The 24,756-nt window shown below is 43.5% G+C and overlaps 1 protein-coding gene across 1 annotated transcript in view; it reads left to right on the top strand.

Annotated features, from left to right (window-relative positions):
• Positions 1 to 1,204: 1,204 nt before the first annotated feature.
• The window catches only part of BAZ1B (bromodomain adjacent to zinc finger domain 1B), a 69,158-nt gene continuing 45,606 nt past the window's right edge, over positions 1,205 to 24,756 (top strand). The window contains exons 1-4 of the mRNA XM_030537094.1: positions 1,205 to 1,379; positions 9,727 to 9,848; positions 11,162 to 11,359; positions 15,117 to 16,812. Coding sequence (XP_030392954.1) covers positions 1,376 to 1,379; positions 9,727 to 9,848; positions 11,162 to 11,359; positions 15,117 to 16,812 — 2,020 coding nt within the window. The 5' untranslated portion in view covers positions 1,205 to 1,375. The remainder of the gene's footprint in view (positions 1,380 to 9,726; positions 9,849 to 11,161; positions 11,360 to 15,116; positions 16,813 to 24,756) is intronic.

Below are 24,756 nucleotides of genomic sequence, written 5' to 3'. Positions count from 1 at the left end.
CTCACTTCTTTGTGGGATTCCCTTGATAATGCCTATTTCCAAAGCAATAGTGTGGAAACCTGTTTCTTAAGCCGAGGCTAACGTGGCATTGTCAGAAGATGAGTGACTTGAGAAAAGGAGACTTATGTCATGCCTAGCAGAAGAAGGTGGTTCACATCTAACTGCTCTTCTGCTACACACACACACACACCATGTTCCCAATAGGAATAGCAGAGTGTAACGGACACAGCTTGCACTAGTTCAGGGGTGGGCAAACTTTTTGGCCCGAGGACCACATCTGGGATGGGAAATTTTATGGTGGCCGTGAATGCTCACAAAATTGGGGTTGGTTTTGGGACGGGTTGGGGTCCAGGAGGGTGCTCTGGGCTCAGACTGAGGGGTTTGGAGGGCAGGAGAGGTATCGGGACTAGGGCAGGGGGTGCAGGCTCCAGGCAGCACTTATCTCAAGCAGTTCCCCGAAGCAGCGGCATGTCCCCGCACCAGTCTCCTGGCTGCCCCTACGCATAGAAGTTGGAGAGGGACATGCCACTGCTTCTGGGCCCGCTCCCCAGCTGGAGTTCCAGAGCGAACCAAGATTGAGGGATAGATTAAAACATCTGAAGGGCAATAGTTTGCCCACTAGTTTGATTCTCCTGCTTCTTGGAAAGATCTACAGTAATGGCAGAAACTCAAATGTGATTAGAGGAAGCCTTCCCCACCTCCAATTAAAAAAAAAAAAAAGTGGACTGAGTGGAAACTCAGGTTTGTCAAAAAGAAAGGGGAAGACGCAGTCCTGGTGCTGTGACAGTATATATTTTTGGACTGAGTTGTATTCTCTGTTTCCTGAGCTGGGGCTATTAAGATGACACACACAACCCCTTGCAACACATCTGGAAGATTGAGGAAGTAGCAATGGTGGACTTTAGAAAAGCTTGTGTGCGGGTTTTCCTTCCATAGGAGTAATGAGCAGGACTTCTGAATGGGGCGGATAATGGGGAGATCTTGTTAAGTCTCTGTGACAGAGGAAACTATAGAAGTGTCTCACTTGAGGTCAAAGATTAAAAATTGTTCTCTCTCAAACCATAGTGTGTATGTGACTCTTACTTTATTTCACTTTCCTTCCTTCCCTTCAAGTGTTAAAAAGCTGATCAACTCATATTTCCTGCCTAGTTACTGTGTTTTGGTGCATTTTTCTGCTCAGGTTGGAAAAGAGAAAATGCTGCAGTAAAAATTTTGAAAAGTACATCCACTGGAGAAGGTGGATGAGGAGGCTGCTGAAAAGAAATCTGATGGAACATGTGATTCCCCATCCAGTGACAAAGAGAACTCCAGTCAGGTAGCCCAGGACAACCAGAAGGAGTCAGTGCTGAAGGAGGATGACAGCAGAAGAGAGATTATGAGTGAGTAACAAGACAGCCTACTTAAGGGTTTGTGATCTGGGGGGGCAAAGGGGAAGCACAAACCCAAATGTTCTCAGGTCTGGGTTATGAAATACTGTACATGCTCTCTGAAGAGCACTGTGTGGATCTTCTCACTCAGTGTTACATGGTACAACCAACTTCTGAGCTAGGGGTGTAGTTTGTGACAAAGTTCCTCTTCTACCTTGGTGGGTCCTGCGTTTATTGGCAGATTTGCTCACCTCAGTGATCTTCCCTCTGGTGGAACCCACAGTCTGGGTCAACTCCTCCTGTGTCTGATCAGGAGTTGGGGCGTTTGGGGGGAACCTGGGCCTGCCCTCTACTCCAGATTCCAGCCCAGGTTCCTGTGGATTGCAGCTGTCTATAGTGCCTCCTGTAACAGCTGCATGACAGCTACAACTCCCTGGACACTTCCCCATGGCTCCTCCAAACACCTTCTTTAGTCCTCGCCACAGGACCTTCCTCCTGTGTCTGATGACGCTTGTACTCCTTAGTCCTCCAGCAGAACACCCTATCACTCTCAGCTACTTGTACCTCTTGCTCCCAGCTCCTCACATGCACCCCACAAACTGAAGTGAGCTCCTTTTAAACCCAGGTGCCCTGGTTAGCCTGCATTGATGGCTGCAGGTGTTCTAATCAGCCTGTCTGCCTTAATTGGTTCTAACAGGTTTCTGATTACTCTAGTGCAGCCCCTGCTCTAGTCACTCAGGGAACAGAAAACTACTCATCCAGTGACCAGTATATTTGCCCTACCTTCCAGACTCCTGTACCCCACTGGTCTGGGTCTGTCACAAGTTGTAATGGAATTAAAAAGCACTGCAAGTCTGCAGCTACATGTAGTCCATTACTTTGCCTTACAGAAATCAAAATGTGTTTTAGATTTGCCTTTGTCCTATATAGTCATATGAAACTTTCTTCAGTAGTCCTGTTAATTACAGCATGTGTGCAGTTTCTTTAGGACCCTTATCAAAGCTAAGAAAATGGGCATGTTTTTCACTGGTGGAGCTGCGCTAGTGGTGTTGATAGAAGCTGTAGTATAGCCAGGGCTCGTGTCTTCATCAGTATGTTTAACTTCGCTCAGAGTAAGGTTAGATTAGATAAGGGTAGACACAACTACCATGACTAGGCTGTAGCTTCCAAAATTACTGCCACTGGTTGACAGTTGTCAGTCTAGAGGCAGTGTTCTTTATTAATCCCAGGCACATGGAGGCATACTCACCACACTTGAATGACCTACACCAAGAATGTCAACCATCCAGTGTTCTGTGCACACTGCAGCTGAAATAGTGTCACTGAAATAATGGCTAAGCTTTGCTCGGTTGATGCTATGGACAGGACCTAGATGTTGCTGTCACCTTCTTGGTGGTTAGAGGGAATCGTTGAGAAAACTTTCCACTCTGTTGTGGGAACGCTTCAAGACTCTTCCTGTATTTCAACCTCCTGCTGGTTCCAGACACTTCTCTTCTCCACTCAGTCATGAAGATGTATCTCATCCTGTCTGGGTTTCCTGCTGGAGCATAACTGATTACACTGGTATTTAGGGTCACTTCCTACGTAGTGACCAGCAGACGACAAAATGCAGCTAAAACAGAGCATTGTCAACAAAAATAGGGATCAGCAGAACTAGGTAATGATTTGCCCTTCTGTAAGGTCAGTAGTATTTAACAAGGAAGAAAATACCCTCTGAGAACAACGGAGGTGATGCATGCGTGGTGATGGGACTGGGAGTTAGGCACTAGCTAACATCTAGTGTGGTAGAATTGCTGAGAGTTAAATTTAAATTTCTGTCAACCACATCTTAAATTCAGACGGTGTAGCTTGACACAGGAGGTTCAAAAGAACGGCTGATGGAACCAGGAGGCAAATCAAAAGCAAAGAAAACCAAAGCTGAGCTTTATGCTCTAATGTTAATTTTTTATTGTGATTTTTTTCCATCCCCCACTTCCCTTCACAGCCCAACCATAAAATCAACCGACTCTTGACTCTAAACATTGTGACTCTCTACTTTGAGTCAATATTTAGTATTTTCTCACCTCCCCAATACGCCTTAGGAACCAGTTCTTCCTTTCAGGCTTAGAGCTGATTGGAAAACCAAAATCAACTTTGTGGAAAAATCTCAGTTACTATTTTACAAGGTTGGACATAAAACAATTTAAAAATTGTTTTTCTTCCTCTTTTTCTCCCTCCACCCCTTTTTCCCATTGAACACAACAAAACAAATGTCCAAGGCTTTCTCCATGTTTTCATTTTTGCCTTTTGCTCTTTTATAACTCTTCAAAACTCCCTCAAGTTTGGAAAAGTTAGTGTCAAAGGAAAATATGGAACTCAAACATTACCCTATGTAACTCTTAAGAACTTGAACTTTTTTTGCAAAAGCTTGTGGTTTTGGAAAGGCCACTTGAATGAGAACTTTCAACCATCTCTGACCAGGCTAAATATCAAAGTTTATGTTTAAAGACACTTCATTGATTCTTGTAAAGTGATTGTTGTTTAAACATATGTAACACCTGAGGGGGATGAGCATAGTCCCCATTTTACACATGAGGAAACTAGGAGTAGAGGTGAAGTAGCTTACGCACAGTGACACAGCAAATCACTGGCAGAACAGTAACTGGAACCAGGTTTTCCAACTTCCGGTCCTTAGCTTCTGTGGATTCTCACTCAATGCAGATGAGCTTTTGCACTGCAGGTGTAATACTTAGCTGAGTTCCAGAGTTCTTGAAAATAAATATATAAAATGCTTACTGTACTTATAACGCACTACAAATGTAGTAATGAAAACATCTGGTATATATGCCAACTTCAGTTAATGGAATATACACAAGCGGGCAGAGTAAACCTTAGCATTTTCTTGGCACTCATCCTGCCCCTTCCCTTTTTTTTGGTAAAAGGGATAAATAAAGCAGCATCAGCTCTTGGGTTTGAAGCCCTGCTGCCTTGCAGAAGTTCATGTATAGTGCATGTTGATTCTATGACCTGGATATATCTAAATCTGCAGTAGGCATCCCCTGTCCTACATACACTAGGACAGAGGTGGACAAACTTTTTGGCCCGAGGGTCACGTCTGGGTATGGAAATTGTATGGTGGGCCCTGAATGCTCATGAAATTGGGAGTTGGGGTGTGGGAGGAGGTGAGAGCCCTGTCTGGGGGTGTTGGCTGTGGGGTGGGGCCAAAAATGAGGAGTTCAGGGTGCAGGATGGGGCTCCAGGCTGGGGCAGGGGATTAGGGTGCAGGGGAGGAGGGGTGACGGCTGGGGTGCGGGGTCTGGGGTGGGGCTGAGGAGGAGGGTTTGGAGGTGCAGGAGGGTTTGGAGGTGCAGGAGGTTTCTCCAGGCTGAGACAGAGAAGTTCAGAGGCCAGGAAGGGGATCAGGGTTGGGGCAGGGGGTTGAGACATGGGAGGGAGTCAGGGGTGCAGGCTCCAGCGGCGTTTACCTCAAGCAACTCCCAGAAATAGCGATATGTTTTCCCTCTGACTCCCCCCAGCCAATGGGAGCTGGGGGGCCAGCACGCTGAACTCCCTGGCTGCCCTTACATGTAGGAACCAGAGGGGGGACATGCTGCTGCTTTTGGGAGCTGCGCGGAGCGGGGCAAGCCCCAGGCCCCACTCTCCGGCGAGAGCTCGACAGCTGGATTAAAACATCTGGAGGGCCGAATGCTGCCCCCGAGCTGTAGTTTGCCCATCCCTGCACTAGGGCTTGGGGAGAAGCTCCCCCTTTTGTTTATCTTATGAGTAGTGCAGCTGGAAGGGACTCTTAAGGTGTGCAAACAAGGCTTGCAGTCCTGTCTGCCTTTGTGGGTTCACCATCATGGAATGGGAATAAGCAGGCTGGGCAGCTGAAATTGTCAGGTTAGGAGACTTCAGGCAGCTGCGAAGCCATACATTTAACTCTGCTAATGTTGAAAAACTAATTTCATTAGCATTTAAGCTGTTTTATGATTTTTGTGTACATGTGCACAAGTCTGGGGGGGTACTCTTCACAAGTGCAGTGAAAAAAATGTACTGTATAGTCACAATGCAATTAAATCAAAACAACTTTCTCTGGAGCAAGGCTCCTCAAAGGCTATTTCCACTTGTTTAAAAATGAGTGAAACGTCTTAGAAAGTGAGCCAAAAAATCTGAACAGAGGCAAAGTATTAAACTTCAGCGTGAAAAGTGTTTTTCTAAGACTCACTGTGAGCCATTGGAAACAGTTATATAACCCGAACTGTAGCAGTCACAAAACGTTTTTGGACTATCCAAAACATTTGGTAAACAAAAGGAGACAGCTTCATTTGGATGCTTTAGGGTGTTAACGCCATTTGGTTAATCCAGGTCTTGCTGGAGAATAACTTGTACCTGTAGAAGACTTTTTAAAATCAGATTGTAATGCCTAAAAATGTGGTCTCATTTTTAACTCTAACCTTTATTATATGTAGTCAATGTATCCACAGCCAAAATGTGTCTTAGCATTCAGACACTGAGTTCTGCTCATTCAGTTCTCTGCTTTCATTTTCTAAGACCCAGATCCTCCAAGCTACTTAGGCTCCTAACTTCCACTGAAATCAATGGGAGTTAGCTGCCTAAATACCTACTGAGGATCTGGGATGAAATGTTTTGCACACAACTTTCATTGTGCTCTTGATCATCAAAAACATAATATGGTAATGTCCCTTCTATGACTATAGTCAGTAATACTGTTAAAATGTTAACAAATATTTGTAGAACAAATGCATAAGACCAACTTATGACTTCTGTATCCTGAGCAGCCAAAAGTGCCTCCCTTCTTATCTGATCTTGACAAGCAGAGTGTAGCCTCTTCTCTCAGGCCTCTGCTACTGTGTTCTGGGCCTTTCACTTCAGGACCAAGCTAGTGTAATGTGCTGTACATGGGGCACAGCCTTTTAGACTCTGGAAACTAAAGCTAGTGCAGAATGTGGCTGCCCATTTATTAAATGGTACTTCATGCAGAGAACACATTATACCTATGCTCTTTAATGTAATCAACAATGCCTCCTTATTAATCTTGGAAGGAGAGTAAAGTGTTGGCTGCATAACTTGTAAAGCCACAATGCTTTAGGACCTGGCTGTTGGAGACCGATTCTCTCACCATGCAATAGTGCTGTAGGTAGAATCAGCTGAAATGTTTGAGCTTATGGTCCCCTGGTTTAAAAAGGAGAGATTTTCCCTCTTGCATAATAGGGTTGTGAGGCACCTTGCTACCACCTGCCCTTAGCATGAGAGTATCTTCTCTATACCTGCCAGGGATCAGGTCCCTGACAATGCTGGCCACAGGCAACACAAGTATTACCTTCTCTGGCTCTGCTGTCCCTCTGCAAGCAAGCAGTAAGTACACACCAAGCCCTTCAAGCATTTCTCTGGAGTGCCCAGCCCCTGTTCTACTCAGCCTCACAGATTCACTACTCCCAAAGGAATAGTACACACCAGCTTACTGGTTTTAACTCAGGATCACCAGTCTGCTTAACAAACAGCACTTGATGATAAACTTATTCTTTTTTTCACTATAAATATACATAAAAACAGAGATTCAAATAATAGAAAGTAAGAATAGTAGAAACAAATGCTTACATATAAACCAAAATCATAACATGCTTTCTAGAGCCCAAACTTAACTCACGGGACATTCCCCTAGCTTACACCATTTTCTTCTCCCAGTGTTGTTAACCAATATGGCTGAGATCTCCTTTCATAAGATCAAGACTTCTTGCAGTTTCTTTGCAGATTGAAGGATGCCAGTGTGTCTCACTGCACCCCAAGATGTACCATGAACCTCTGATTTTCACCTGAAAACTGTCCATCTGTCCCCACCATATCTTCCTCTGCTGTTTACCTTTTCCTATTAATTTCCTTCTGAAGTCTCAGCAAGCCCTTCATTAGCACTTGACTCAGTATGCTAGTACAGTGGTTTTCATCCAGTGGTATGAGTACCCCTGGGGGTACGCAAAGGTCTTCTGTGGGTACATCAACTCATCTAGATATTTGCTTGGATATACAATAAGCTACATAAAAAAGCACTAGCCAAGTCAGTACAAACTAAAATTTTATATATAGCGACTTTATGTTGCTCTATATACTATACACTGAAATGCAAGTGCAATATTTATATTCCAGTTGATTTATCATATAATTATATGGTAAAAATTAGTTGGTAAGCCATTTTTCAGTAATAGTGTGCTGTGACACTTTTTTTTTGTACTTTTATGTCTGATTTTGTAAGCAAGTAGTTTTTAAGTGAGGTGAAACCTGGGGTACGCAAGACAAATCAGACTCCTACAAGGGATACAGTAGTCCTGGAAAGGTTGAGAGCCACTGTGCTAATAGACTTTGTTATAAGACGCACACAATATGCAATGGTCCAGCAGGGGATAAGTGTCTCCCATTTCTTGTCTGGAGAAGTTTGTCTCAAGGCACCTGTGAGTGACCTGCCTTTACTACAAGGCCTAGAGAACATAATTTTCAACATATCTATATGACTTCTCATATATGTTCCATACATACATCTCACAGTGATTGATGACCAATGTGACAACATGCTTTCATTAGAGACCTCACATGACATTATTTTGGTGAACCCAGGGATCTGTGGTATCACTGTGCCTTCTGCCAGTCGACATCAGGAGGTCCTTGAGTTACAAATAAATCCTCAGTTTAGGTACTTGTTCTTCGTTGATGTTGTCTACCAGATCTTAGCTGCCTTCCGAGCAGACTGCAATGCCATCTTTTTTCCCCTTTGCATCCAGATTGTAAGTGCAGTGAGGGATAAAGTTGGTTAGATGTGGCAATGTTATGATTTTGTTGACACATTGATGTGTAGATAGTCTGTGGCTAGGGATTTATCTTTGATATTTGTATGATGTCCTTTAATTGTTAATGTCTAGAGGTGCTAAGTTTGTTAAAATCATAATGTTTACAAATAGACATAATGGTGTATAGAAGTCTGTTTCTAGCCTAGGTCTAGAACAGGGGTTGCCAGCCTGAGAAGAAGCCAGAATTTACCAAAGAGCCACAGTAATACTTCAGCAGCCTGCTCCCCGCCCCGCCACCTCAGCACCTCCTTCCGATCAGCGCCTCCCCTCCCCCTTCCCTGTGCCACCTGCCTGCTGTGATCAGTTGTTTCTCAGTGCACAGGAGGCTCTGCAATGGAGGGGGGAGGAGCAAGGGTGCAGCAGACTCAGAGGAAGGGGCAGGGGCCTTGGGGTAAGGGGTGGAGGGGGGGGCGGGGCCCAGGGTTGAGCCCTGGAAAGTTGGCACCTGTAGCTCCAGCCCCGGAGTCAGCACCTATGCAAGGAGCCGCGTGCGGTTCCAGAGCCACAGGTTGACCATCCCTGGTCTAGAATTTGCCTAAGTACACACATATTATCTTCTTTTTTTTTTTAATTCATAGCAATGAGTGTAAAATAGAACTTGCGGATGGTCTTCCACAGTAAGTTCTTTTTTAATAAGAGATCTTTTTAGGAAAGACAAACTTCTGGCTGTTTTTCTGGTCAAGAAATACACATCTGTTCATTCTAGTAGTTGTCATTATTCCTTTGAACAATTTAACAATTGTAATATGTGTATTTCGATAGACTGAACATCTTGTGTTGAAGACAGCTGACCCACTCACTCTCCTGATAACATCTTTTCTCGGAAACTTAATAACTTAGAATTCTTGCTCACATTTTCATAAGCCATTTAAGACCATTAAAGTTAGCTTATTCTGTACCATTAGTTTGTAGAAAGTCTCCGTGGTGGAATTTATTTCCAGATTTAAGTGATCTGATCAAATTCACCAGTTCTGGTTGGTTGTTAAAATGGCACACCGAAAACACCACTGAGAAATCAATACTTAAAACTTTGGGCTTGCCCTATTGTGATTTAGTACTACAGCTCTTCTGGGATGTGATCATCTACTTTAGCAAGGCCACTGCATTTGCTGGATACTGCTGGAAAGGGTAAAGTGAATGGTGCATCTAAGTATCAGTTTTACAACTAGAGCTTTTGGCAGTAACACTGACCAATTTTATCTATTGGTGACCAGCTCCAAGGGTCTGAGCAGGTGTAGAGGACTAGATCCCTATAAAACTGTCCTCTCTGTGTGTAGATGGTTATAGGCAAACCACTGTGAAGATGGGCTCAGTGGTGGTCCCTCATGCATGTTACGGTGTCCTAGGTGCTTTACTGAGGGAACTTGAAAGACTGGGGAACATTAAAGGAACATGTGACAAGTCTAAGCATGATCTGTTAATGGTATGACTGTAGTCTTCTTTTTTTTTTTTTTTAATTCTGTAGCCCCTAGTCAGTCTGTCTCAGCAGTGCATCAATAACTGTCTGTCTTCTGGTTGATCAGGTGACCGGGCACGTAGGTCCCCTCGGAAACTTCCTACTTCTCTGAAGAAGGAAGAGAAGAAGTGGGTGCCACCTAAGTTCCTGCCACACAAATATGATGTCAAGCTGCAAAATGAAGATAAGGTGAGTTGCCTGTATGAATCTTCTACTACTCAGTGTGACAGAAAAGGATGAAATAAATAACCCCTATGTGTCATCAAGCAGCAGTGAAGATTCTTTTAACCACATTCAGTGTTGTATAGAAATGTTGTCTGAAGCCTTGGTGAGTAAGATGGCTGTTAACTGGCTAATCTCTGATCTGTCTGCCAATTGGTTGATGAAACCTGGCCAGTGATATAAATTTTTTTATTAAAGCTAATGTAAAAAAAAAAACAGTAATACACAGGTTAAGAAAAGAGCATCTGTACATGTGGGTATAGTGCTTAGATTGTCCACAAATACAAAGTTTGTCTTAAAAGTCATAAGATGCATATAGTACATAATCAGCAATAACCTAAATTTAGGTGAATAAATTTAACAGTACCATTTAGATATTAGCATCCAAATATTCAGGTACATCACTGATAAAAAGTTGTAGAGTTGTTTGTGTAAAGCAAAATATATCAATGAGTGAAGATTGTCCCTCAATAACTGAGAATTTAGGGTGGGTTGTCCATTTAGAATATACAATCCATTAGGAAAGTATTTCAGTTACTTTTCCAAATGTGCTTCTCATCAGCACTCTAGCTCATCCCTCCTGGTATTGCTTGTAGAAGTGATCAAGAGTAACTGCTTATATTGTAACTGCATCTGAAGAAGTGGGTTTTTACCCATGAAAGCTTATGCCCAAATAAATCTGTTAGTCTTTAAGGTGCCACCAGACACCTCATTGTTTTTGTGGATATAGACTAACACGGCTACCCCTCTGATACTTATACTTAATTAACCAGTGATATTTGAGTGACATCGTAGCTAATTACACTTCAGGATGCACTGTGGTTTGCAGCACTGCTGCATGCTTTCTATCAGCTGTTCACTAGGTGATGTAATCCTGATAGGAAGGCAGCAATGACTTGAAACTAATGATTACAGTTTGCAGAGTAACTCCCCTGGTCTCAAAAAGGTTTTGATAAACTACTCTCTTTTCTTTAACCAAATATTAATGATTGAGTGTTGTCGCCAAAACAAAGTAGTAGACTTTGGCAAGGAATCCACAACGTAAGTTAACATTTCAAATACTTCAGTGACAGCTTTTAGCTAATTGAACATCCCACCAACTTCTCTCAGCGCTACAAGCGCTATTTGTTCTAATCTGAGGTTGCATTGGTGGTGGTCACACAAAGAAACGGGTAAGAGGTGATGTAATGTACCATACCTGTGCTCTTGTGCTGTGTGGTGTTTGAGATAATATATAAACATTGACTGTTACTAATCTGTCTTGGTGTGATGTTTCAAAGATAATCAGCAATGTGCCAGCAGATAGCTTAATCCGTACAGAGCGACCACCCAACAAAGAAATCCTGAGATATTTCATCCGCCATAATGCACTACGGGCTGGCACAGGCGAGAATTCTCCATGGGTGGTAGAAGATGAATTAGTGAAGAAGTACTCTCTTCCCAGTAAATTTAGTGACTTTCTGCTAGACCCACATAAGGTAAGAACGCTCATTTAAAAATCTGCTTGCAGGGTAGGGCTGGGGGTATGGAAGAGACACTAGCTAAGATTTTCAAGTGAATAATCTTTTTTGGAGGCTCCAAACTTGAGACATCTTGTAGGGGCTTAGTTTTCAGACTGAAAGCCCTGCATTTTCTGAAAATCAGCTCCATTAAGGCAACTTTAGATGAGCACCTAAAATAGTCATCTTTGAAAAGACTGGCTGGAGTGCGTTTAGTTGGGCTACGAGAGGTCTTAAACCCTCTTAAGGAGTGGAACTAGGTGAGAAGCCTGTAGTTCTGGGGTCATCAGGTAGAATTAACGTCAGATGAAGTCTATTGTAAATTGCATTTCTCCTTGCCAATCAGTGGCAATTACATAAGGAGCCCCCACTCATAGACTTTAGGGTCAGAAGGGACCAATATGATCATCTAGTCTGACCTCCTGCACAAAGCAGCCCACAGAACCCTACCCATCCACTTCTATAACCAACCCCTATCCTATGTCCGAGTTATTGAAGTCTTCAAATTGTGGTTTGAAGACCTCAAGCTGCAGAGAATCCACCAGCAAGTGACCCATGCCCCACGCTGCAGAGGAAGGCAAAAAACCTCCAGGGCTTCTGCCAATCTGCCCTGGAGGAAAATTCCTTCCCCACCCCAAATATGGCGATCAGCTGAACTCTGAGCATGTGGGCAAGACTCACCAGCCAGCACTCAGGAAAGAATTCTCTGCATTAACTCAGATCCCATCCCATCACAGACCACTGGGCATACTTATCTGCTGATAATAAAAGATCAGTTGCCTAAATTAAGCTATCCCATCATACCATCCCTTCCATAAACTTATCACGTTTAGTCTTAAAGCCAGATATGTCTTTCGCCCCCACTACTCCCCTTGGAAGGCTGTTCCAGAACTTCACTCCTCTAATGGTTAGAAACTTTCATCTAATTTCAAATCTAAACTTCCTAGTGTCCAGTTCTACCCATTTGTTCTTGTGTCTACATTGGTACTAAGCTTAAATAATTCCTCTCCCTCCCTATTACTAATCCCTCTGATATATTTATAAAGAGCAAGCATATCCCCCCTCAGCCTTCTTTTGGTTAGGCTAAACAAGCCAAGCTCTTTGAGTCTCCTTTCATAAGGCAGGTTTTCCATTCCTCGGATCATCCTAGTAACCTGGCTCTGAACCTGTTCCAGTTTGAATTCATCCTTCTTAAATGTGGGAGACCAGAACTGCACACAGTATTCCAGATGAGGTTTCACCAGTGCCTTATATAACGGTACTAACACCTCCTTATCTTTGCTGGAAATACCTCGCCTGATGCATCCTGAAACTGCATTAGCCTTTTTAACAGCCATATCACATTGGCGGCTCATAGTCATCCTGTGATCAACCAATACTCCAAGGTCCTTCTCCTCCTCTATTGCTTCCAACTGATGTGTCCCCAATGTATATCTAAAATTCTTATTATTAATCCCTAAGTGCATGACCTTGCACTTTTCACTATTAAATTTCATCCTATTAATATTACTCCAGTTTACAAGGTCATCCAGATCTTCCTGTATGATATCACGGTCCTTCTCTGTGTTAGCAATACCTCCCTGCTTTGTGTCATCTGCAAACTTTATTAGCACATTTCAAGAAAGATGTGGAGAAATTGGAGAGAGTCCAGAGAAGAGCAACAAGAATGATTAAAGGTCTAGAGAACATGACCTGTGAAGGAAGACTGAAAGAATTTGGTTTGTTTAGTTTGGGAAAGAGAAGACTGAGAAGGCACATGATAGCAGTTTTCAGGTATCTAAAAGGGTATCATAAGGAGGAGGAGAAAACTTGTTCATCTTAGCCTCTAAGGATAGAACAGGAAGCAATGGGCTTAAACTGCAGCAAGGGAGGTTTAGGGTGGACATTAGGAAAAAGTTCCTAACTGTCAGAGTGGTTAAACACTGGAATAAAATGTCTAGGGAGGTTGTGGAATCTCCATCTCTGGAGATATTTAAGAGTAGGTTAGAGAAATATCTATCAGGGATGGTCTAGACAGTATTTGGTCCTGCCATGAGGGCAGGGGACTGGACTCAATGACCTCTCGAGGTCCCTTCCAGCCCTACAATCTATGAATCTATATACCATAGCCATTTCCTATGTTCAAGAGGCAGAATGTAACCAACTTAAGGGAGAGTAAAAGCAAATGACTCTTCACGTCTATAACTTCTCTTAAGTGGAAACAAGAGCTGCTAATGTCAGCTGAATGGCACTAAAGTGCCTTCATTACCCTGTGGGGTAGAAAGAATAACACTAAGTGCCTGGGAATTAATGTAATAGTTAAGATTACTTCAGGACTTTCATAATCACAACTCTGAGAATCTTTAGGGAGGAAGTTTTCCATGAGTGGCCTTAGCCCAGAGGTAAATTCACACAATTTTAAAGTCTGAAATTGTTGGAAGACAAACCAATCTAGGATTCATTCCTCAGTTCTGCCAAAATAACTTTGAGCTGTCAGCATGTTCAGCTGGCACACATGACACACATTTATATCTAACATAAATGGTTAGGAGGGTTATCACTAATATCATGCTGAAAACAACTTTCTCTGTGGGTGGTCTCCTGCAATGTTTATATGCTATCTTCAGTGGAGCTCTCTGCAATAAGGGCTCAAACGGCATTAAAAGAAAACTAAACTTTCATTAAATAGCTAATCTTAATGTAGTAGTAAACATTCAGAAGTCAGGAAATAAGAATGCCAACACTGCTATGAGAGAGGTAACTTGATTATGATGGGCACATGCTTATTGCTTCTGAAATATGTATCTTATTATAGCAATTATTAGAATGTTGAACATTCTGTATCTTTTGTTATGCTTGACATGACAGAATTTTTACTGAAACCTAAACTTTTTCACTCTGACTTCTGATAGTTGCAATAATATTTATAACACGAAGGTTATAAATATTATTGCAAGTCTTCTGTTATTTTTGAGTTTTTGAAATTAACCCATCCAGATGCTCATGACCTGAATCTCAGAAATCAATAGGAGCTGGGGGTGATCACAGCACCTTAAAAATTAGGCTGCTAAACTACCACTGTGTAGTCCTTTATTGGACCAACTTCTGTTGGTGGAAGAGACAAAATGAGCTTTCACCAGCAGAAGTTGGTCCAAGAAAAAGGCTTGTCACCCCCCCTTGTGTCTCTGATATCCTGGGATCAACACAGCTACACAAATGCTACAAACAATTGTGTAGTCCTGTTTGATTAGGTAACAGTTCTGAACAATAGAACTGTATTGACAAATGGATCACTCCAAAGGCTAAAAACCCTTCAAGTCCACCCTCATATTGTCAGGAAAGCCTTCAGAGCAGGCCTCTGAAACTAATGAGTCCTCTTTTTACTGTACAAACTTTCAAGCAAACAAATGCATAAATCTGTGAAAACTAGAAAGCTTTTTCATGTAATGCAGTTGGAAGTAACTTTAAAACATCATTGTAGCAAGCAAACTTAACAAACAACAGATTTTAAAGCTGAATGTTAAATCCTCCTAAGATGGGCTGTTAACTTTATAAACTGAGGAACTCTATAGCAAACTGAAAACCATTGCAGTGGTCTGTGTGTCCCCCTCAGTATACTGTGTACTGAAATTACCTGTTAAACTGATCAGGGAACTGAACTAAACTTACCTGTTAAAAATAATTATCAGGGAAAGGTTTTTCAGAAATTGCCCCTGTTTAGATTGCTTTTATATTAATATATCTTCTTAAATTCTAGTACATGACTCTCAACCCCTCAACCAAAAGGAAGAGCTCTGGATCACCTGACAGAAAGCCCTCCAAGAAATCCAAAACTGATGGATCTTCACTGGGCCAGCCACTGAGCCCTACGCTGTGGTGTCATGTGCATTTGAAGAAATCTATTATTGGCTCTCCACTAAAAGTGAAGAACTCTAAGAACCCAAAATCCTCCAGAGAGGAGTTGGAGGAGGTGATGAAAATAATGTCTCCAGGCAAACTTGGTGCTGACTTCCAAATTCCTAAGAGGAGCCGATTAGGGAAGGGCAGCGACAAATCCTTAGACAAGAAACTGAAAGGCAAAAGGGTCCTGAATGGGCAGAAGTCCCCTGGGAAATCAAAATCACCCAGGAAAGGTCTGAAGAATCCCAAGATGAAACTGAAACAAATGACACTACTGGACATGGCAAAAGGCACCCCTAAGGTGTCTAGAACTCCTAAGAACTCAGCAGGGACTCCCAGGTCCTCCAGCAAACCCCAGAAACATCTTCCTCCTGCTGCGCTCCACCTCATTGCCTATTACAAGGAAAACAAAGATCGAGAGGATAAAAAAAGTGCCCTTTCCTGCATCATCTCCAAAACAGCCCGGCTACTCTCAAATGAGGACCGTGCCCGCCTTCCTGAAGAGTTGCGAGGGATAGTACAGAAACGCTATGAACTCTTAGAGCACAAAAAGAAATGGGCCTCCATGACAGAGGAACAGCGCAAGGAGTATCTGAAGAAGAAACGGGAGAAGCTGAAAGAGAAACTAAAGGAGAGAGCAAAAGAGCGGAAGGAAAAGGAGATGCAGGAAAAACTGGAAAAGCAGAAGAGGTATGAGGACCAAGATCTTAAAGGAAAGAATTTGCCTGCTTTTAAACTAGTGGATACTCCAGAAGGACTTCCCAATACTCTCTTTGGGGATGTGGCCATGGTGGTGGAGTTCCTGAGCTGCTATTCAAGCTTACTGATGCCAGATGCTCAGTATCCCATTACAGCAGTCTCCTTGATGGAGGCTCTGTGTGCAGAGAAAGGGGGCTTTCTCTACTTGAACCGGGTGCTGGTCATTCTTCTGCAGACCCTGCTGCAGGATGAAATTGCCGAAGACTATGCTGAGTTGGGAATGAAACTCTCAGAAATCCCCCTTACCTTGCATTCTGTTTCTGAGCTTGTCCGCCTCTGTCTACGCAAGTCAGATGTGCAGGAAGAAAGTGAGGTTTCTGATAATGTAGATGAGAGCAAGGATTCAGCTACCTTTGAGGATAATGAGGTACAAGATGAGTTTTTGGAGAAGTTGGAGACATCAGAGTTCTTTGAGCTGACATCTGAGGAGAAGCTACAGATAGTCACAGCACTCTGCCACCGAATCCTAATGACGTACTCCGTGCAGGACCATGTGGAAGCAAAGCAGCAGATGTCAGCTGAGCTTTGGAAGGAGCGGCTAGCTGTGCTGAAGGAAGAGAATGACAAGAAAAGAGCAGAAAAGCAGAAACGGAAAGAAATGGAGGCTAAAAACAAAGAGAATGGGAAAGATGAGAATGGGGTGGGAAGGAATGACAAGAAAAAAATTGAGATGGTAAAAACAGAGCAACAGATGGAAATAGAGGCTGAAGATATGATCAGTGCTGTGAAAAGCAGGAGACTTCTTTCCATTCAAGCCAAGAAAGAGAAGGAGCAACAGGAGAGGCAAATGAGAGGTACAGTGCTAGAGTACTGGAATGTGTGTGGGGGAGCGGGGGAATGGGATACAAAAGTAATGTAGATAATTCAGTTCTCCATTTCCAACAGTGTTACCTGGCCATGAGGGATTTTATGGCTGGTGTCGATTAAGGTCTCTAGTTTTCTTGATGTGAGGCATTGTGCAGCCTGCAGGATTTTCAAAGCCACAGCTATGTGGTGCTTTAATATTAATACTCCAGTAGCTCAAAATTTGGTGTGCTATATGTTGGATCCTCCTTCTTTCAGTTTTGCCTCTTCAGAAATCCCCCACAAAGGACCTTCCTAGTTCTCACACGTGGGGAAGGTTGGAAAACAGCAAGCCTAGTTGGAGCACAGCTATGCACTGCTCAGCACAGAGACCTGGTCAGGCCGGGCTCTGCAGCTGCATTGCCCCAGGAGCTTGCAGCTCTGCTGCCCAGAACATTGCGCCCACGACACAGTGAGCTGAGGCTGCGGGGGAAGGAGGACAAGGTGGGAGGAGCTGGGGGCTAGCCTCCCAGGCCAGGAGCTCAGGCTGGGCAGAACGGACCAGCGGGCCGGATGTGGCCCGTGGGCGGTAGTTTGCCCACCTCTGCTCTATAGGCTCCATTGTAGAAGATGAAGAAGGGGAATGGAGTTTGAGGAATTCAGAAGGCCAGGTAGAGAGGCCTGGAAGGGTCCCCTTCCTTGGGGTCACCTGGCCCAGGCCACCGCTGTGCCTGGATCATAGAAGAAAATGAAAGAACAGCGGTTAGTTTTTATTCTAGTATTTATTTCCTTTTGTTTTATGGCTGAAGTAGCAGCAGCTGAACACAGGTAAAAAGAATAAGCTCCTGTTCCCTCAAGCACTGATTTCCAAAGATGTCAGTGATTGTAGTAATAAACTACAGAATCAATCCAGGTGTGGAGGCAGCTGTGGACACTGTTTCATGCAGTTTTCCAGGTGTGAGGAACCTCTGCTCCCCATGCTACTGAGTGGTTCCTTATGTGGGACAAGAACCAGATGAATCAGAAAATGGAACAAATACATCAAAAATGAGAAATGGCATAAATATACCATAGACACCATGCATCTGCACTAGGGTGGCCAGGTGTCCAGGGGACCTAACAGGGTCTGGTCAGATCAAAATCTGATTTCTGCAGGCGGGGGAGGTGATGGGTCATCACCTGTGCCAGCCCCTACTCAGCCTTGGTCGCTTCCTATCTGTGACAGGTAGCTGCAGCTCCTAGCCCTGGCTCTAAAGGCAAGTCCCTACTGACCAGAGGAGAGGGGAAAAGCAGTATGTGTTGGGGAAGAGGGGGGGCGGATTCCCGCACTCCTGCTGGTGCGTCCTTTTTTAAGATATTACAAAGTTGGCAACCCTAAGCTGCGCAGAGCATTGTACGATCGGTGCAGGGAGAACACCCAAAATAGGATTGTCAGTGTGAAAACATGGCACTTTTGCAACTTTCTCTAGTTCAGTCACAACTGTAATTGTTCAGTAGAGATGTAGCTGGGGAAATGCAGCATTGGGTCTCAGGTGGAAATTTCCTTCACCACCATAAAGGCTAGAAACCTGTGGAGAGTTTGTTTTAAATGAAACTGAGATTCAGCGGCAAATCACATAGCCTGTTAAGGCCCTGTCCATATCTGTTGTCATCCCTTGAGATTCTATGCTGTCTCTGCAGGAGACCCCTTCTGATCCTATGACTTCTGCTGCTATCTCTGTGCTAATGCCAAGCCTGCTGCTCCTGCTCCCCATTCTTCAAGAACCACTCTGATGTCATCTTTTGGTTGTCTCACCACTCTCTGAAACTCCATCTCAGTCTTTCCTCATAAGTAGCCTCCTTCTGCATCATTCTTGACAACTCCACTGTCCTTGCCGTCTTCCTGCCTTGCAACCTCTCTCACCTTTGTAAAGTGCTCTACTCTGCATCCAGCCTTTTGTCAGTCCTGTTGCTGCTGATTTATCACTAAAATCTGTTTTAAAAAAAAAACAAACACCAGGGTGGTGGCTTCTGTCACCCCAGTTTTTGCCATAGTTGTCAGTTTTAGAGTCAACATCTATAATCAGAGGAGAGGGGATGAAATCTTGTGCTCCATGAGTCTTATTCCTTGCTGACTGATTCAAATCCTACTTTGAGGACGCTGTCAACCAGGAGCCCTCTTTATGCTATGTGGCTTCAAACAGGAAATAAAACCCATTTGTTTTGAGGATGTTGAGTTTAAAGTAAAAGCTGTCTTCCAATGTGACTGGTTTTGGCAAGAACAAGTGTTTCTGTTGCTTGGTATATCCCTTTGTTTTTGAGTAGGAACATTCCCCCCCCCCCCCCCAAACTTTCGTGTTCATTATTAGCTCTTAACCTGAAAACCCAGTTATTAAACTGAGTAGTGTGTTATTTGAGCATGAAAAGGTATCTTGGATAATGATGCACTTCAGATGGAAAAAACTCAACTCAATTTAAAAGGAAGGAGGAATGTGGCACATGAATGGAAGTCAAGAGATCCAAGTTCTCTTCTTACTCTGCCACAAGTAGTAATCTTACGCAAATCACTTAGTCTCTGTTTCTCAATCATTAAAATGGGAATAATATATTCCCTACCTCATAACTATGTTAAGCTTTACTCTTTATCATTTGTAAAGTGCTCAGGTATAGTGACGGATGCCATAGATGTTACCTACGAATGACTTTGCTGTTTTGCTTTCTAATTGAAATGGCCCAACTAGGCACTGGAGGTAACATTTTTGCAGCGAATAGGAAAATTAAGTACTATTCTACAACTTGCATTGCTATGTTGTGATTGGAGGGAGTTACCAACAGGACAAAATCCTTGCAATCTGATTCGACTTGTTGAAAAAATGAGTTTCCATGCTTTGAGGAAAGCGACAGAAATCTTGGAGACCTCAAAGTGCAGAAACTGCTCTTCCTAGCATATAGGACTTTCCCTGTCCTCTTTAATCAGTCAGACGTAGGAATTGACAGGACTCAAAAAACTTTCCAGGCATGTACTGGCTAGAGGGCAGAACCTACCAATCATACCTTGATATGGAGAATAAGGTGGGTGCCCACCAATGAGCTTCCTGGGCAATACTTTAGTGAGAAGTGGCATACACCAGGGCTGCTGGGATTCTTGGGGACAGCACCCCTGTATGGGCTCCATCTTTTTATTAGCATCTGGCTGATAGGCACCTCAAATTTGCTGCCTTTCCTGTCTTGATCTGGCTACTAGAAGGGAGAGAGCTTCATCTCCCCACAAATCTGTTTCTCCCCCTTGCCCTATAGAGCATTCTGGCAGCAGCAATGAGAGAGTCTTCCTCCAAAATATGCCTTTCTCAGCTTTTCCAACCAGCAAAAGATGAAATTGTCTCACTATGGCCCATAGGGTTCTGGGTATCAGCAGTGAAACTGATCAGAATTGTAGATTGCACTGTGTTGGCTGGGAAAGCTCTGAGCAGGGACAGAGGCACTGGAGCTCTCTGCGGTCCCAGGAACAAATTGCATTCATTTGTATGTTCAGGTGCCATTTGGAGGTTTACTTTGCAATCTTAAGGGCTGGAAATGTAATTTTCTGAGAACTTAAATTCAGTAGAAGTTGATGGTGTGTGTTCTGTCATGAGCCATGACAAACTTCTCACTTGTCAATGGTGAATGGAGTTTTCAAGCCATGGTAGTGGTCAAACCAAATTGATACTCCTAATCCGATATCATATCAGCAGTTAGGATGCCAAAAGTAGTGCTTCAGAATCATAGACTTTAAGGTCAGAAGGGACCATTATAATCATCTAGTCTGACCTCCTGCACAGTGCAGGCTATGGAATCTCACCCACCCACTCCTGTATCAAACCTGTGTCTGAGCCATTGAAGTCCTCAAATCATGTTTTAAAGACGTCAAGGTGCAGAGAACCTTCCAGCAAGTGACCGGTGCCTCACGCTGCACAGGAAGGTGAAAAATCCCCAGGGCTTCTGCCAATCTGCCCTGGAGGAAAATGCCTTCCTGACCCCAAATATGGCGATCAGCTGAATCCTGAGCATGTGGGCAAGACTCACCAGCCAGCCACCCAGGAAAGAATTCTCTGTAGTAACTCAGATCCCAACCCATCTAACATCCCATTACAGGCCATTGGGCATATTTACCACTACTAGTCAGCCTAATTTGGGCAATTTGTCTATCTCATTATACCATGTCCTCCATAAATGTATCAAGCTTAGTCTTGAAGCCAGATATGTCTTTTGCCCCCACTACTCCCCTTGGAAGGCTGTTCCAGAACTTCACTCCCCTGATGGTTAAAAAATTTTCATCTAATTTCAAGTTTAATTTTCCTGATAGCCAGTTTGTATCCATTTGTTCTTGTGTCCATATTGGTACTGATCTTAAATAATTCCTCTTTCTCCCTGGTATTTATTCCTCTGATATATTTATAGAGAGCAGCCATATCTCCCATCAGCCTTCTTTTGGTTAGGCTAAAGAACCTGAGCTTTTTGAGTCTCCTTTCATATGACAGGTTTTCCATTCCTCGGATCATCCTAGTAGCCCTTCTCTGAACCTATTCCAGTTTGAATTCATCCTTAAACATGGGAGACCAGAACTGCACACAGTATTCCAGATGAGGTCTCACCAGTGCCTTGTATAAGGGTACTAACACCTCCTTATCTTTACTGGAAATACCTCTCCTGATGCATCCCAAGACCGCATTAGCTTTTTTAACGGCCATATCACATTGGCAGTTCATAGTCATCCTGTGATTAACCAGTATTGTGAGGTCCTTCTCCTCCTCTGTTACTTCCAACTGATGCCTTCCCTAGCTTATAACAATGGTTCTTGTCATTTAATCCCTAAATGCATGACCTTGCACTTTTCACTATTAAATTTCGTCATTTTGCTATTACTCCAGTTTATAAGGTTATCCAGATCTTCCTGTACGATATCCCAGTCCTTCTCTGTATTGGCAATACCTCCCAGCTTTGTGCGGATGACACAATTTATTAGCACATTCTCACTTTTTGTGCCAAGGTCAGTAATAAAAAGATTAAACAAGATTGGTCCCAAAACCGATCCCTGAGGAACTCCACTAGTAACCTCCTTCCAGCCTGACAGTTCACCTTTCAGTACGACCCGTTGTAGTCTCCTCTTTAACCAGTTCCTTATCCACCTTTCCATTTTCATATTGATCCCCATCTTTTCCAATTTAGCTAATAATTCCCCATGTGGAACCATATCAAATGCCTTACTGAAATCGAGGTAAATTAGATCCACTGCGTTTCCTTTGTCTAAATAATCTGTTACCTTCTCAAAGAAGATCAGGTTGGTTTGGCACAATCTACCTTTTGTAAAACCATGTTGTGTTTTGTCCCAATTACCATTGACCTCAACGTCCTTGACTACTTTTTCCTTCAAAATTTTTTCCAAGACCTTACATACTACAGATGTCAAACTGACAGGCCTGTAGTTGCCAGTATCTCTTCTTTCCTGTTCTTAAAGATAGGAACAATGTTAGCAATTCTCCAGTCGTACGGTACAACCTCTGAGTTTACAGATTCATTAAAAATTCTTGCTAATGGGCTTGCAATTTCATGTGCCAGTTCCTTTAAAATTCTTGGATGAAGATGATCTGGGCCCCCTGATTTCGTCCCATTAAGCTGTTCGAGTTTGGCTTCTACCTCAAATATGGTAATATCTACCTCCATATCTTCATTCCCATTTGTCATCCTGCCATTATCCCTAAGCTCCTCATTAGGCTCATTAAAGACTGAGGCAAAGTATTTGTTTAGATATTGGGCCATGCCTAGGTTATCCTTAACCTCCACTCCATCCTCAGTGTTTAGTGGTCCCACTTCTTTCTATGCTGACTCAGTACAAAGCTTGTAGTCAACCTTGTTCAAGTAACTAGTGAGCTCTTGAGGGTATGATGGTAAATGGGATGGAGTGGGGAAGAGGATATGGTGTTAAGAAATTAGCAAGTGTCAAGCTGACAACCTTTCTAGCCCAGGTGCAAGCCTGCTCAATGAAGGTTCCTACATTTGAAACTGGAAACCTGCTGGTATGCAATGGAAACCAGAACCAACAAATAGCTTATTAGGGTTTTAATCACTCTTTACAAGGTCTTCTTGAGAGCTGGCCCTGTGTAAAGGTGCTCTGAGCGTGCACTGTTCTTATAGTCCTCAGCTAGCTGTTGGCTGTTCTGTATATCTGTCTGCAGTACAGACGTAGGTTGTATATCTTGTAAGTCCTACTCTGCACTGTGTGTAAAAAGCTGTGGTGAAGTTCTGGCAGCTATACAGGCAGTACATGTACAGAGAATGAGGCTTCAGTCCTAGGTTTCGAGAAAGGACTGTAGCCTGCATAGAGTGCTGTGAGGAGCACTTCCAGCTGTTAGCACTATATGGGGAAGGTGCCTCCTGTATGTTTGGAGGAGGGCTATTGCCCCACATTATCTTGTTGCCTGTCTCCCACTGTGATCAGAATTCCCTAGGCTGGCTTCAATATTTTGTTGGTTCTAATTTTCTCAAGGATTTGAGCTCTTGTATTTAAGTTCAGAATCTACTTACTTAGATTTTTGGCCCTGGACTGTAATATAACTTTGTCTTTGGGGTCTGGATTTCAGCCTCACTTTAGACAGATTCATTTTTGTTCCCTTTTTCTCAACACATCTCTTACATAGTGAGGTGGACTTGTTCTTCAGAGGCAGGTAAAGATGCAGAAGATATCTGTAAAATACCCTGAGCCCAAAAGAAAAGCTTAAAGCCCTCTGACCTCAGTTCTTTGCCTTTTGGCAGAAGTTGGTTATTTATTATGATCATGAGATGAAATGTCTAAGTAAAGCTCTTGGGTATGTTTACACTGCACTGGGAGATGATTGCAGCTAGGGTAGGCATACCCATGCTAGTCTTAGTGTAGCTAGTATTCCGTAAAAAGCTGTGAAGACACAGCAGCATGGACCCTGGCATGGGCTAGCAATAGGAATACGTACTCCTGGTTCTGGCTGGGCTTGTGCAGCAGCACAGTCTTCAGTGTCAGCTGTATCTTCACTGCTCTTTTTGGCTATACTAGCTAGATTGAAGCTAGCATAGTTATGTCTGCCTGAGCTGCAATTACCCTACAGTTGCTGTGTAGACATACTATTCATCTGCAAGAATCCTGCTACCTTTCGCTATTTCAGTCTGTTCGTGGACTTCCCGGGGGATGTAGGAGCTACTGGAATGCCAAGATTTTTGTCCTGACAGGTAACCTAAGCTTGCTGGTTTTGAACTCTTCTGCTGACATGGCAGAATATCTGGGAATGTACGAGTTATTAAAGCATGTGCTTGTCCCTCGTGTAGCCAGAGCAGAACAGCTGCGCTTGGAAACCTATGTGACTAAGGGGGGGCGTGCCTTCCAGTCTACAATTGTCCATTTGGTAGGAAAGCTTCAGAAAAGATCCATTATGGTGAGATCTGAGTTGAAGCAGCTAGTGAGACGAAGTGAAGGTGATGCATAAGGCCATGCTGAGGAACAGGAGACCAGAAAATAAAATACCAGTAATATTAAAGTTCTTCTTCGAGTGATTGCTCACATCCATTCCAGTTAGGTGTGCGCGCCGCGCGTGCACGTTCGTCGGAAACTTTTTACCCTAGCAACTCCAGTGGGCCGGCAGGTCGCCCCCTGGAGTGGCGCCGCCATGGCGCCCAATATATATCCCTGCCGGCCCGCCCGCTCCTCAGTTCCTTCTTACCGCCGTGTCGGTCGTTGGAACTGTGGAGCGCGGCATAGCTGTCCTCCACGTCCCTAGCTCTCCTAGTTTCTATCGCTTGTTTATCGCTTATCTCTAGTTCTATAGATAGTTGTTAATTAGTATTGTTAAGTAGATAGTTTAGTAAATAGCTGTTAAGTAGTTCCTGGCCGGGGGGCTTAGCCCTTCCCGGCACCGGGCGCCAGGCTCATGCCTGTTTCGCCAGGCTTCAAGCAGTGTGCGGCCTGCAAGAAG

The sequence above is a fragment of the Gopherus evgoodei genome, chromosome 17, assembly GCF_007399415.2.
Source record: "Gopherus evgoodei ecotype Sinaloan lineage chromosome 17, rGopEvg1_v1.p, whole genome shotgun sequence".
NCBI classification, from domain to species: Eukaryota; Metazoa; Chordata; order Testudines; family Testudinidae; genus Gopherus; species Gopherus evgoodei.
The sequence above is the reverse complement of the archived record's forward strand: the minus strand, read 5'-3'. Positions and strand labels throughout refer to the sequence as shown.